A 14,522-nucleotide genomic window follows, 5' to 3' on the forward strand; every position below is an offset into this window, starting at 1 on the left:
CTCCTCTTCCTCCTCCTCCTCCTCCTCCTCTCTAGTTTCCCCTCCCCACGTGCTCCTCCTCCCCCCCTCCCATCCTGTTGAACTTCTCCAGTAAAGCCTCTTGGTTGAAGCCGCCATCCAGCGGGCAGCCATCAACCAAACTGTTCATCGGTGGCGGCGGTGGCATCTTCCTGCCACCATAGTCCTCCTCCACATTCCCATAATCCTCTGCTCCCAGTTGCAGCCGCCGCCAGTGGTGGCTGCAGGCGGTGTAAATGTGGGGCAACCAGTCGCTGTCAGAGGTTGATTCTTTGTTGACAAGAAATGTGTCAGAGATCATCACGTCTGATTGGTCGAGTTGGTCCTCCAGCTCTTCACCATCAGCCCCACAATGCACTTCTCTCTGCCACCACTCAGACAGGAAGTGTGTGAGGACAGGAAGGACTTTTCTGCGAGAGGCCAGAGAGTTGCCCTGCTGATAAGTCAGGATGTCCTTATATGGGCTGCTGACAGGCAAAAGGCAGAGGGCGGGGCTAAGACTTTTCAAGAGGGTGTGGCTAATCTGGAGGGAAGAGCAATAACAAAAAAACAACCATTTAATCCTAATATTTACTTAAATCCTCATTATTATAAATTGTTTTCTGAGGCTAATCCTAATTCCAGCTACCACAGCCTACCTCCTGCCCATACAGAGGGTTGGAGCTGTAGACGGCCAGCTGTCTGACGGACTCGTCTGATTGGCTGTTGAAGGATATCATCATGGCAACAATGGCGTCCAAACAGTGTGATTGGCAGAAGCTGCAGAGCTCCTGCTGCAGGTCCTTCCTCTGAAGAAACAACTAGAGGCAGAGGCGACATAAGGAGAAACATCACAACACACAACTACAACCCCCAGCATGCACCACAACTCTGAAAAGAGTGCAGAGAGGCTCAGAGGCACCCCCTACTGGTTCAAGCTTAGTTTTTCTGCACAGCGACTAAAAACAAAACCAAACAGTGCAAAAGAAAACTGATCGTCACTGAGTCACTTTGGTAAAATGATAATCTGATCTCACAGGGTTTTTATTGTGAGATCAACATCAAAAATATTTCCATATATTCAGCATTTCAACTATACAAGTACTTCATATATATTTTTAAAAGGAGAGACAACAACAAACAAACAGTCACTATACAACAACAAAACACTATACCCCCCCCCCCCACCTCCCCCTGCCATGAAAGTTGGTATTTACATCCAGAGTCATGTAGATGATGCTAACTGCTACTCTCAGGCTGCTCCCAGCAACAGTCTTCATGTTGTTCAAGAGGATCTGCTCTGTGGTGAAACCTGACACACACACACACACACACACACACACACACACACACACACACACACACACACACACACAGAGTTATATTTACGCCTGTTAAATCATCAGCTTTTCCATCATGAATTCATCTGTGCTGCATTTTTGCATCAAATTCATTCCTTTGTTTCAGACCGGAAACAAACGCAGCTGCTCATTATCTTATCGTGTGGGACGGTTCCTGAAGGACACCGTCTCACAATCACAAACACTGGCACACCTGTTGGAACGCGGTACTTCTTCTAATCTCTGACTGTTAAATGTTATATGATTAGTTTGTTTTCCTTTGCACGGTAGGTGAAGAAACTACAGCGCCCCCTGTGTGTTTACCTGACAGGTCAAACTTTGCTGTTTGCAGAGCGGTGTGAAGAGCGTCCCTCTGTGGCAGGTCAGGGAACTGCATCTGCAGCAGGCGAACCATCTGACTGTCTTTGTCTGTCACTTTACCGGCCACAGGAGACAGATTCACACAGTCCACCACCATCACACCTACAGGGGGGACACACAGGAGACACATTGATATCTGCAGGGGGGGGACACAGGAGACACACTGATATCTGCAGGGGGGACACACAGGAGACACACTGACACCTGTGGGGGGACACACAGGAGACACATTCACTCAGTGAGCGTTGCTCTGTCTCTGTGAATCTCACCGTACAGCAGTAAAGCCAGCTGTTGGTCCAGGATCTCCGGCGCTCTCGACAGAATCCGCTCCATCACCAGGGTGGTGCAGGACGCCACCATCTCCACAGTAACAGGACAGGTGAAAGAGGTGGTCCTCTCCAGGTGGTGATGGTCAATGACTTCTACCACCGCCCCCTCCAGGATGCTGTCAGTACTGGAGACCAGGACACAGTTCTTCAAATTAGCAGGAATGTGATCAGGATATTTCATTAACTTTTGATTTTTCAGACCTCGGCAGAACATTGTGGTCCACCAGAGTCAGTGCCAGCCTCCTGTTGCCATGGAGGCGAGCCAGGTCTATCTCGTCTCTGAACACCAGCGTCTCCGTGGTGATGCCGGCCTCCCTCAGCAACAGGAGGACATCGGCTCGCAGGTGGAACTGCGACCGGGGGATGTTGAGAACCGGAAGAACCAGAGAACAGCCTGGAAGACTGGAGGACATCTGAGAGAGACAAATAAGGTTTCATTATGAAGGTGGAGACGTCAGTGACCCACAGTGAGATGTCCCCACATCTGTGTCTGAAAACTGAACGTCTCAACTCAAACCGTCCACTCTCTCCGCTCGGTCCGAGCCAGCTCACCCTGGACAGGAAGTAGGCCATTGCCAGCGATGACGCCACAGAGTCTAGGTCACATGATGTGCTGCCCAGGACAATGTGGACTCTCTGGTTGCCATGGAACCCGTTCTAGCAGGAAGAGAGAGTCTGTCAGACACATCACCCACACACCTAGGTTAAATTACACCTGAAAGATTCTGTGATTGATTTGGTTTTGGTGTCAAATCAGCTGCTGTTCACTGGTTACCAGTGAAATCCAGAATCCACTTCAAGATTCTTTCATTTGGGACCAGTGTAGGAGGTTCACCTGAGCCCTGTGCAGTCCACACTCCTGTTTCCTGCGCAGTATTAGATCCTCGCTGTCCACTGATCAAACCCCTCTGATCTTTAGCAGCAGCACATTTCCTGTTTACGCCAATGTCACATATCAAATCCAAATATTTGAATATCTGATTTTGGTTGTGCAGGTCTGAAGTCCACTGAGCATGTGCAGACTGAAGCAGCTGACACACTTTTTCACGGCGTGCGTGAGCAGCAGCACTCACCCTACAAGTCTGGACGAGCACTTTGAGAGACAGATTGTTGAAGGATGTTTAGATGGGCAGAGCAGACTGTGATAGGCTGAGACACCTGTCAGTCAAACTCACCCCTAACTTCCCTCTTTCATCCATTTGAATGAAACAGTACACTGGGAGCTGTTGACCTAATCTCCTCTGTCTGTGTGTAAATATTTGCTGTGTCCTGTGTGTCCTCGGGTGACGTCAGGTCTCAAACACGTCTGTGAGACTCATGTAAACCAGAGTCAACGTACAACAAACAACATAACCAACAAAACTGAAAGCACCTGAAAACATGACAGCTCAGAAATAATGTCATTCTAATATAATGTGAATTTTTAAAAACAATAAAAGTAAAAAATCTTTGGTTCTTATTTATAATGAGTTTAATCCTCTGACAGTAAACAAACAGACTGAATCCTGTTTATGTAATAAGTGTTTGTTTATCTGTGTAATCAGTCTGTGTCGTTTATAAATGAGTCAGCACAGCGAACATGAGCCTTTAATCACAAACCAAAGCAAACAGCTCTGATGCACAGCAGGGAGCAAAGAAGAGCCAGGAGACCTTTACTGTGAAGACACCAGCACACTTCCTGTCTCTCTCTCACCTGTATCTGTTTGTACGACCTGATCAGTGACTGAACACATTCAGTCCAGTTTCCTCAGCTCTGTGTCTGCACAGGCTGTTTCCTCAGTAAAGTTTATTTAGAGGAGCCATAGCAACAAGGCAGACACACACACACAGATGGTCCACCTCAGGTTTATGATTAGCAGACATGAGCAGCAGCTGACTCCTCTGGAAAACGACCTGCAGTCTCAGACTCACAGGTTTTTAGTTATAACTGGTTTGTTTGCGACAGAGAAGTTTAAACCGCAGACGTGTCACATTAAAATATTTTTTATTTAACACTTTATTTTCCTGCTCCCGTGCGTTCTCGCTCATTCACAGGACATTTTGTAGTTTGAGCTGAAAAACGAGCTGTTCATTACTGAGATATTTCTGAGACAAGCCGGCGCGGTTCGGTCGGAATTGTAAAGACGTGCTGCTGCAGTTCAGAAGGAACCGCTTCGTACAGACAGACGTCAGGACACAGAGTTCAAACAGAAACTCTTCAGCGCTGCTCAGACAGGAACGTGTTAGTGAGTGTAACTGCTGAGTCTGTGCAGGTTCACGGTTCTGAGCCTCATCAGTCTACAACACAAGGGAATTTCCACTGCAGCTGAAAACTACAGGTCAGCATGAGATTCAGCCAACGTGCAGCAGACACATGAGTTCATGAATATTTACTGATCACAGAGCAGAAACTAACCTCAGCCTGAGCCTGAGCCCGAACCAGAGCCTGAGCCCGAGCCAGAGCCCGAGCCCGAACCAGAGCCTGAGCCCGAACCAGAGCCTGAGCCAGAGTCTGAGCCCGAGCCCGAGCCCGAACCAGAGCCTGAGCCCGAACCAGAGCCTGAGCCCGAGCCCGAGCCCGAACCAGAGCCTGAGCCCGAACCAGAGCCTGAGCCCGAGCCAGAGTCTGAGCCCGAGCCCGAGCCCGAGCCCGAACCAGAGTCTGAGCCCGAGCCAGAGTCTGAGCCCGAGCCCGAGCCCGAGCCCAAGCCAGAGCCTGAACCAGAGCCTGAACCAGAGCCTGAGCCTGAGCCCGAACCAGAGTCTGAGCCCGAGCCCGAACCAGAGTCTGAGCCCGAGCCAGAGTCTGAGCCCGAGCCCAAGCCCGAGCCCGAGCCCAAGCCTGAGCCCGAGCCAGAGCCTGAACCAGAGCCTGAACCTTAGCCTGGACCCTCTGACAGCCCTTTGAAGGTGTGAGGACCAGACAACATGTTCTCTCTCTCACACTCTCACACACACACAGACTTGTGTTGACTAAGGTAAAGAAAACCTGTGCTCACCTGGGCTGCAGCTTTGCTTGACACCAACAGGGCGTCCATGTCGTCGTCCTTCTGAGCGTCTGTCAGGCAGATCAGAGGAGACTCAGCTGACTGCTGGTCTGAGGACAGTGACATCTACTGTCCCACACGGTCAATTCCTCCACCGTTTCAACTATCAGCGCTTCCTCTGTGACCTATCAAAATAAAAGCCTTGCTTGATGACAGCCACTCACTCTCTCTTAAGAAGGGGCTCAGCTCTCACTCTGAAGGAGTCCAACTCATCCTGTCATCTCTGTATCTGAACTGCTGGATGCACACATGTGACCAACAAGACACAAATAACACAAATCATGAACAGGAAGAAAATTAAAAGATAGATGAAAATGTAAAATCAGGAAAGTTTCATTTCAGCCATAAGATAAGGAAACATCAGAGGCTGATGACAGGTCAGCTCTTTGGTTTGGTTTGATTTTCTTATTTTCTGATTGTCACACGTTTTCTCTCAAACTGTCCCTCCTTATTACTCCAAAGACAAAAAAAAAACAATGCCGTGTTTTTACATACCGCCTGTCCCGGGCGAGCGGGAACATCCACTGACCAACCATCCTGTGATTCAGCAACAAGCGCCGCTCTTTCGGGCCGTGTCGGTTCTTCTCGTCCAGAGTCTGAAAGTCTGTGAGTTACACGTATCGATCGTGTTTAGCTCAGATTATCGTTTATGGAGTTTATAAGCGATAATCTGAGTTCAACGGCAGAACTGACCGCACCACCCATCAAAGCTACCCTGTGAAACAAACCCAACGCACCAGGCCGTGTCGAAGGTACGCAGAGTGAAAAGGTAAAAGTTTGGTCCGAATTTAAGCTGTGTTTCTGATTTGGCTGTTTTCGTCTCATATCACGTTATTAACTTACCCAGGCAGAAGCAGCGTAGAGAGACAGGTAAATAAAACAAAGTGTACAGTAAATTAAGGTGCTGCACCTGATAGAAATGTCCTGGACCGCACCATTCAAATTACAACTCGGTTGTGTACCACTGGTATTTATGTACGCTCGGATGAATTACTTTTTGTCTTAAACCGTTGGTTTCTTATTTAAATTCGGCCTATTGTTCGAACAAAACTCGGTGCCTCTCATCTTCTTTCTTTAACATTAACTCCAGCTGTTGGGCAACTCCAAGCCGAGCTGAGCTGAACCGACTAAGCGTTTATTTTAAACATACACTGCTCGGATATTACTTCCGCCGGATTTATGAGTGTCTCCTAACGAGGTGGTGGAAGTGGTAAAAATGCTACTGGCTGTGTGTTATTTTGCTGCGAATAACATTCTTCTTAAATTGACATATTTTTAAATGGGATTCTGCGTGGTCATTGTCGAACATGGCTGACCGTGTACTAGCTAACTTTCAAACGTAGGAACGAGCATCGTACTGGCTGCAGTGTCAAGGCTTTCAGCTTCTTCTTCTGTTCGTTTTTACTACATTTACACCGAACACTGTGAGAGTAACGAGTGTTTTTCTTTAATCAGTAACGTTTTCTTGTTTTAACAAAAAGTTCTACGGTAGCTAGCTGGCTAACTGTTAACGCAGGCTTTTAAAGTTTAAAAGCGGATGTGACGTCACGCACGTCCGTACGTCCCCTGTGGTGGGCGGGGCCTGTGAGCGGACAGGAATGTAAACAAGCTAGCACGCCCGTTCACCCGCCAGCTTCAGCGCACATCACAGGCGCGTACCCGGTTTCGGTAAGCAGCATTTTATTCACCCGACTCGTTGTTGTGATGTGGATGCGGGGGTCAGTACCGTGCTGCGGGCGTACCAACTGTCTCTGAGGAACAACAGCAAACTTGGTTGAGTTAGCTAGGAGAGCTAGCGTCGGGTTGGCTAGCTCCGGGATCCGTTGCGGTGGAGCAGAAAGCAGCTTAACGCGGAGCCGTCAGCCGCAGGGTTCAGGGTTTGTGTCAGGGTTCTGCTGAGCTGGGTGGGACAGGCCGGAGGATCCTGCCAAGCAGGGAGCACAGACAGTTAGTGTGTAGGTTTGGTGTGTGACTGTGCAGCGTTATGGGAAACTTCAGCACTTGTTTAGCTAAGTACTGACTTCCCTCGGGCACGGAAACACACTCCTCCTCCTCCTCCTCAGCCCCACGGTCTGATGAACTGACACCCACAGTTTCACACGTTCTCCCCCTGCTGTAAATACCTTACCTCTCCAGCTGTGGCGTCAGCACGGGAAGAGATCTGGTGCGGCAAGGTCACCTGTACAGCATCAGCACTCTGTATGAAGCTGGAGGACAGCAGTCAGTCAAGATTCAAGAGTCTTTATTGTCATTATGCGAGCATAACGAAAATTTTCAGAGAATCTCGGCTTAAAGGCACAACATATAAATAACACAAATACTTAAAAAAGAACACTTAATATAAACACAAAGTAAGTAAAGTAATACAGTGCAGCTTAGTGCGGTCCAGTGTATGGAATGCTGTGATTGTCTTCTTCTGGGTGTGAGTGTGTGTGTGAGAAGGTGGGTGTATGTGGCTGGAGGGGGGAGGGTGCCTGTGTGAGGATTCTGTAGGGGGGTTGAGTGTTTCACTGCGGGGGGGCTATTGCTTTTACAGCTCTGGGGAAGAAGCTGTCCCTGAGTCTGTTTGTGCTTGTTTTAATGTTCCTGTACTGCTTTCCTGATGGAAGCGGTACAAACAGTGAGTTGCCTGGGTGGGTGGGATCGGTCGCAATGCGTCTGGCCCTTTTCTGGACTCGGGCAGTGTACACTGAGTCCAGATCTGGTAGACGACAGCCTACAATCCCCTGTGCTGTCCTCACCACCCGGGATAAGTCTTTCCTGTCCTGTGCTGTGCAGCTGCCATACCACACTGTCACACTGTCACACTGTCACCGTGTACCTGACATGGATCACTGAACAGACTTACATGGGCCCAGGGGTCAGGGGACTCCTGGAAGTCACAGAGCTCAGTTAAAAACACAAAATGACAGAAAGCAACGACAAGGAGACGTAAGACGTCCTGCACGCTGTTCAGCTCAGTGCTGGTGTATTTATTTATTCAGTGTTTGGGCATACACAGCCTCCACGGGATACATCAGAAAGGTTTGAACACATGAAGCTGAGTATTGATCTGCTGTAGTTTCTATTTCCATGATATAAATGATGTCAAAGTTGACATTTGGTGTGTTTTTACAGGTTTTCTTTGGTTAAACCTTCCATCAGTTTCCTGTGTCTTATTGAAATCTAGGCATGGACAGATTATGGGACAATGGGCCCCTAAGCATGGACAAGTAAAACCCCCCCCCCCACTCTCCTGAAGAGGATTATATCTGTATATTGTTTTTCAACAAAAATGCCAAATACTGCAGCCTTCCATCCTGTGTGGTATCAGTTCGTGATAAGATTAATGTTCCAAGCAGCATCTTTATCCTTTTTGTTTCTTCCTCCTCAGGTCTGACAGGACATCTGTTCACTGTTTACACAACAAACTGAAATAATCCTTTGTCCCTGTCGGACAGTGAAGACTTTATCAGACAGACTGTCACGCCTTCAGCCAAGAAGACAGAGTCTGTGTTTCTCCACGTTTTGTTTTTAATATCCATCGGTTCACAACGAGGGATTTGACCTGTGGTGCGTTTGTTTTGTGTAACCCTCAGCAGCTGGCAGACACACGGACAGGTACTGGTCTCTACGTATGAACACAGGAGCTCCTCAGGGTCTCCTGGTGGCCACGTTAAAGCTTCAGCAGCTGCCTGCTACGTCCCCCATCGCGTCTCCATCGTAAAACTGTTTCTGACGTTTGTGAACGTAGCAAACCTCCTGACACTGACGCCGTGTCTCTGATGAAGGCCTCGGCTTCTTGATTCACTCTTTCTACTCTTGTTGTTTGTGTATATAAGGAGTGAGTGTTTGTTCTGTGAAGCCGCCGGGCTGTCAATCAGTCAGCTGATGATGGCGGAGTCCAGCTCAGAGCCGGCGGAGGCGGCAGACCTGTTGATCGAACCTGCTCTCACCACAGAAACCATCTCTAAAGAACTGATTGTAACCATGCTGATGGAGGGGCTGGACCCAGTGCCGGGGCCAAACACAGGAATCAACGTCCCAATTAGCAACAGGGACACCGGCAGTCCACTACCTGACAGAGTCCTGAAGGAGGACGAGGAGGCCACACCCACGCCACCAGAGTCCCTGTCACTGTCGTCTGAAAACGGGACGATAACTGGCATCACCACAGAAGAAGAATCTGTGGCAGCTCTGCTTAGTCACATCAAGACTGAAGGGGGACAGGACAGAGAAGGAGACCCAGGTAAGAGCTCAGACCAGGTCCAGAGTAAACGTCCTCAACGTGTCCTCTTCTTTGAATTGAATGATTAACAGCCAGTGATTCGTGTATCAGAAAGGTTTTACAGGCATCTTCAGAGAGCTCCGCGGCCTCCTAACTGTTCCTGTTCCTGCAGGGTTGGACATAGACCTGGAGGACAGCTCGTCTATAGTGACGGCTGGTGGTTCGGAGGACCAGCGGGAGTCCACAGACTCTGCGTCCTTCTCCATCCCCAGTCTGGAGCTGTCAGATGGGGTCACAGCCATAGGAAACTCCCTGGATGTGGAGGACGGCCTGTCCTCGTCCTACTCTGCTCTGGGCGCGGAGGCCTGCTCTCCATCCGCTGATGTCCACAGTCTGAAGGACAGTGAGACGCTGGAAGGTGCGGGTGAGACGTCCCAGATGGTTTGACGTCATGTTTTTGCTTGTGAGGAGTTTAGGGTCCGGAGTGAAGCTCCTCGCTCGTCTGCTTCTGTCAGACTGTGTGAAGGTTTCACTCTTTTCTCCTCAGACCACATCGGACTTTTCTGAAACGCAGCGCTGGCTGTGCGTCGCGTTTGGTGAAACGTTGTTGTGATGCAGGCAGGTTCCAGCTGTAGATCTCCGTGTTTCATGTGTTGGTTTTTCTCCTGGAGCTTTGGTCTAACAGGAGAAAAATGGACGAGGCAGCAGAGCTACAGAGGGATGTGAGGCTGTAAAATCAAAGTGCTGACATGTTAACGGACACGGTGCATCAGAGCAGCAGCACACACTCAGCAGTGACATCAGCCTTACTCAGAAACCACAGCAAACACGGTTCAACTTACAGGAAGGTTACTCATCTACCATCACCGGGACGATAGATGAACGCTGTGTTCACTGACGTTTAAAAGCAAGAACTTGTTGAACTTTAACAGAACTAAAGCAGCTTCTTCAGACGGAGAAAAGCAGCCGATCGTAGCTGGAGAATATTTGGCTTATTTTTTTTCTTATTTGACAAATCACTAAACTGACGAACCATCATGTAGATTATTTTTCTCTAGTTCACTAGTTCTTCCAGAGGAGTTGGAGCAGCTGCAGCTCAGCTGTGACTCGCTCTCATGAGCTCCACGGCCTCATTTCCCATTTTCAGGCCTGTGATTAGTTCAGACCAGCAAAGTGTGACAGGATGAGCAGGGTGTGGTGAGTTTACTTCACAAAGATGAATCACAGAAATGAAATGATTAAATAAGATTAGAGAAAATTAGAGGAAGGAGAAGGACAAACAACAGGAAACACTGTAGAGCTGATCACATGAGCTCAGTCCGTGCTGAAAAGGTGGAGGATCTCCACTGAGGTAAAGCAGCTGCAGCTGACTCATACACTGGTTTTCAGAAAGGTCCCACCTCTTAACTTATCCAGGTCTCGTGTTTTAGCTTTGCCAGGTTACAGAGTCCAGTCACTCTGGGAATCTGAAGGCTTCGTGTTCCGAAGCTTTAAAAAGCTTTACGGGTTTTTCTCGTCTGCTGCTGCTGATGATTATGTTCCTCAGTAAATTTCATGTACAAAATTCCTAAATAAATAAATAAATAATGCAGCTGATCGGTGAAACCTGAGGTTTTTGGAGAAACAGACATGAACTGTGGGATTTTAACGGCATTAGTGGAAAGTGCTGTGAATGACTGTAGTCCTCCTCCTGTTCACAGGGGGCGCTGCTGCTGCTGCTGCTGCTCCTCCTCCCTCCTCCTCTGCTGCTGCTGCTGCTCTGGAGCCCGGGCCGTCCATGCCGGTGTATTACCTGGTGAAGTGGATCACCTGGAAGGAGAAGAAGACTCCCATCATCACCCAGAGTGAAAACGGACCCTGCCCCCTGCTGGCCATCATGAACACACTCTTTCTGCGCTGGAAGGTGAAGCACACACACACACACTCATTTAAATCCACACATACAACACACACGTGTCAGATTATGCAGGAAGGGGCAGTTCAATTGAACCGTGTAGTAACAGTGTGTGTGTGTGTGTGTGTGTGTGTGTGTGTGTGTGTGTGTGTGTGTGTGTGTGTGTGTGTGTGTGTGTGTGCGTGCGTTCAGGCTAAGCTTCCTGCTCAGACTGAAGTGGTCACGACTGAGGACCTGATGGCTCACCTGGGTAAGACCATGCACAGAGCTGTCAGCCAATCAGCTGCTGACCACGGCGTCTGTGGGTCGGCTTCTCTGACGCCTTCCCTTCGTCAGCCAACTGTAAATTTAAGATCTGGTTTTAACGTCCTGCTAATTCAAGGATAAACAGGCTCTGATAAAAAAATAATAATACGTTATTTATTCTTTATCATTATAATTTTACTGCTCCAGCGCTGCTAATGGAAAATGAGATGTTCTTTATCATTGGCTGATGTTTATCACATGACTCTGATGTGTGTGTTTGTTGTGTAGGAGAGTGTGTGTTGTCTGTCACACCCAGAGAGAAAGCTGATGGGATGGAGCTCAACTTCCAACAGGTGAACACACACACACACACACACACACACACAGACACTCGTCCTGGACGGTCTGTCCTGTCGTCACACAGGTAGATGCACAGGTACGCACACAGGTCATTCATGGATCCACAGTTAGTCCTGAGTCACAGACGTATGTTCACATGTCAGTGTTCATGTGTGACACACTGTGTGTGTTTTCAGAACATGAGTGATGCCATGGCCGTCCTCCCGAAGCTGTCCACCGGTCTGGACGTTAACGTACGTTTCACTGGAGTGACAGACTTTGAATACACACCTGAGTGCATCGTGTTCGACCTGCTGGACATCCCGCTGTACCACGGCTGGCTGGTCGACCCGCAGGTAACACACTCTGCCCGTGTGTGTGTGTGTGTGTGTGTGCGCGTGTGTGAGTCAAACTGTGTGTGTTTTTAATAGTTTTTGAGTCAGTGGAGCAAAATGTAGAATATCATCAGCTCGTGTGTGTGTGTGTGTACGTGTGCTCGTGTGTGTGTGTGTGTGTGTGTGTGTGTGTGTGTGTGTGTGTGTGTGTGTGTGTGTGTGTGTGTGTGTGTGCGCGCTCAGAGTCCAGAGATGGTGGCTGCTGTGGGGAAACTGAGTTACAACCAGCTGGTGGAGAAAATCATCGACTACAAACACTCTGCTGACAGCAGTCGAGTCAGTGAAGGTAACACACACACGCACACACACACGCACACACACACGCACACACACACACACACGCACGCAGGTAAACACACAAACTTGTAATTCTGTCTTTGTGAGGACTCGTCATTGATGTAATACTTTCCCACGCATCTAACCTGAACCCAGTGTGTGTGTAAATGTGTGTGTGCGTGTGTGTAAATGTGTGTGCGTGTGTGTGCTTTGTCCAGGTCTGGTAGCGGAGCAGTTCCTGGAGTCGACGGCGACTCAGCTGTCGTATCACGGTCTGTGTGAACTGAACACGACGGCCACAGAGGGAGAGATCTCCGTGTTCTTCAGGAACAACCACTTCAGTACCATGATCAAACACAAGGTGGAGACAAGTGGACGGGCTGGGGACAGATAACGTCCCACACACAGCCTGGTTTTAGATGTTAATGTTGCCTGTGTCACATCTGGAATAATGTCAGAACATCGAGTAAAGACGTGTAATATCCTGTGATAGCTGTGGAGGCTCAGCTCGAACGCTGAGCTCGTCAGTAAAATGAACTGAAGCTCCGTCGTGTTGTTGGTGTTGTCGGGCGGAGCAGAGCAGACGCCGGCGGCTGATGGACATGTGATCGGATGTCTGGTCGTGGCTGCTTCTTGTTTCCTGATGTTTGCTGACTGATTAAAATCAGCTGTTCTTCTCTCGGCTGTCTGACGACAGTCACCTGTACCTGTGAGTAACGCTCTCTCACCTGTCCCAGGGTCACCTGTACCTGCTGGTGACAGACCAGGGCTTCCTGCAGGAGGAGGGTTTGGTCTGGGAGTCTCTTCATAACGTCGAGGGTGACGGGAACTTCTGCGACTCTGACTTCAGACTGTGTCATCAGAGAGCTCCGCCCGCCTCCACCCTGCCCCCCTCCGCCCAGGACCAGCAGAGACAGATCGACCAGGTGAGACGAGACCGATCGGCCGAGAGGATCGGTCCTTTAACGAGACTGACCGACTCACTGACTCATCTCATTGTGGGTGTTAGGACTACCTGGTGGCGGTGTCCCTGCAGCAGCAGCAGGGCGGGGCCCCGGGGCCCCTCAGTGACCTGGAGTTGGCCCGACAGCTCCAACAGGAGGAATACCAGCAGCAGCAGCAGCAGCAGCAGCAGCAGCAGGGATCGGTGCAGGCAGCACAGCAGGTAAACATGTCAGAGTGACAGACACCAGGTCTCCCTCTGTGGACTCGGATCAGGATCAGGATCAGGATCTGGATCTGGATCTGGATCTGGATCAGAGTCACGTTTAGGTGAAAACATCTGAGATCAGATTTTTGGCTTGAACAGAGATGACCTGGTTTCTGAAGCAGACTCAGGTTCAGGCCGTGTCACAGCTGACTGACTGACTCCATGGCAACACGCTGTTTGAATGTCTGTTCCTTTAAACTCAGCTGTCGACTCACGTTGTCTTCAGGTCCATGTGACCATGTTTTGTTGTTGTTTGCAGGTCAGAGGTCAGGGGTCACAGCAAGCCAGGAGGAGAGACAAGGACTCAGACTGTGTCCTCCTATAGACTCTTCATCATCTTCATCATCTGTAACACCAACCACCAGACAGCCACACACACACACACACACAGCCACACACACACACACACACACAGCCACACACACACACACACACACACACAGCCACACACACAGCCACACACACACAGCCACACACACACAGCCACACACACACACACACAGCCACACACACACACACACAGCCACACACACACACACACAGCCACACACACACATACACAGCCACACACACACACACACAGCCACACACACACACACACAGCCACACACACAGACACACAGCCACACACACACACACACACACAGCCACACACACACACACACACACACACACACACACACACAGCCACACACACACACACACACACACACACACAGACACACACACACACACAGACACACACACAGACACACACACAGACACAAACACACACAGCTAGATGCCAAACCCCAGTGCTTTGTGCAGCAGGTGACAGTTTGAGTTTCCAGGTTTTGGAAAGTTTGTAAATTTGTAAGAAAGGACTGTGGAGTCTGTTAGAAC

General features: G+C 49.4%; 2 protein-coding genes across 11 annotated transcripts; one reads left to right on the forward strand and one right to left on the reverse strand.

The window, feature by feature from the left end:
• LOC121191796 (exopolyphosphatase PRUNE1-like) lies at positions 1-6,593 on the reverse strand. Of its 6 annotated transcripts, none has more exons than XM_041053223.1 (11): positions 6,432-6,593; positions 5,569-5,677; positions 5,238-5,307; positions 5,026-5,084; positions 2,600-2,704; positions 2,249-2,460; positions 1,988-2,172; positions 1,662-1,820; positions 1,215-1,309; positions 657-818; positions 1-541 (listed from the first exon to the last, which is right to left on the reverse strand). In XM_041053223.1, the coding sequence occupies exons 4-11, from the start codon at positions 5,062-5,064 to the stop codon at positions 32-34; spliced, it is 1,467 nt and encodes a 488-aa protein (XP_040909157.1). In that variant the 5' UTR covers positions 5,065-5,084; positions 5,238-5,307; positions 5,569-5,677; positions 6,432-6,593; the 3' UTR covers positions 1-31. The 6 variants fall into 6 exon arrangements, with proteins under 6 accessions (XP_040909157.1, XP_040909158.1, XP_040909155.1 ...); XM_041053224.1 differs by having other exon boundaries at positions 5,238-5,310; XM_041053221.1 differs by lacking the exon at positions 5,238-5,307 and having other exon boundaries at positions 5,026-5,198.
• On the forward strand, positions 5,430-14,089 carry mindy1 (MINDY lysine 48 deubiquitinase 1). Of its 5 annotated transcripts, none has more exons than XM_041053219.1 (12): positions 5,430-5,450; positions 8,447-9,301; positions 9,453-9,704; positions 10,981-11,183; positions 11,367-11,424; positions 11,709-11,773; positions 11,957-12,115; positions 12,338-12,440; positions 12,649-12,791; positions 13,168-13,356; positions 13,440-13,595; positions 13,900-14,089. In XM_041053219.1, the coding sequence occupies exons 2-12, from the start codon at positions 8,944-8,946 to the stop codon at positions 13,963-13,965; spliced, it is 1,752 nt and encodes a 583-aa protein (XP_040909153.1). In that variant the 5' UTR covers positions 5,430-5,450; positions 8,447-8,943; the 3' UTR covers positions 13,966-14,089. The 5 variants fall into 5 exon arrangements, with proteins under 5 accessions (XP_040909153.1, XP_040909152.1, XP_040909151.1 ...); XM_041053218.1 differs by lacking the exon at positions 5,430-5,450 and adding an exon at positions 5,724-5,842; XM_041053217.1 differs by lacking the exon at positions 5,430-5,450 and adding an exon at positions 5,829-5,943.
• Positions 14,090-14,522: the final 433 nt, after the last annotated feature.

Source organism: Toxotes jaculatrix, chromosome 13 (genome assembly GCF_017976425.1).
Source record: "Toxotes jaculatrix isolate fToxJac2 chromosome 13, fToxJac2.pri, whole genome shotgun sequence".
Taxonomy (NCBI): Eukaryota; Metazoa; Chordata; class Actinopteri; family Toxotidae; genus Toxotes; species Toxotes jaculatrix.

Coding starts and splice junctions, on each gene's coding strand:
- LOC121191796 (XM_041053221.1), bottom strand. CDS start 5,139: ATGTCACTGTCCTCAGACCAGCAGTCAGCTGAGTCTCCTCTGATCTGC. Junction 1,821..1,987: donor GCTGGCTTTACTGCTGTACG/GTGAGATTCACA, acceptor TCCCCCCTGTAG/GTGTGATGGTGGTGGACTGT. Junction 819..1,214: donor TCATCTACATGACTCTGGAT/GTAAATACCAAC, acceptor CTCTGCCTCTAG/TTGTTTCTTCAGAGGAAGGA.
- mindy1 (XM_041053219.1), top strand. CDS start 8,944: ATGATGGCGGAGTCCAGCTCAGAGCCGGCGGAGGCGGCAGACCTGTTG. Junction 12,116..12,337: donor GCTGGCTGGTCGACCCGCAG/GTAACACACTCT, acceptor GTGCGCGCTCAG/AGTCCAGAGATGGTGGCTGC. Junction 12,792..13,167: donor GTACCATGATCAAACACAAG/GTGGAGACAAGT, acceptor CACCTGTCCCAG/GGTCACCTGTACCTGCTGGT.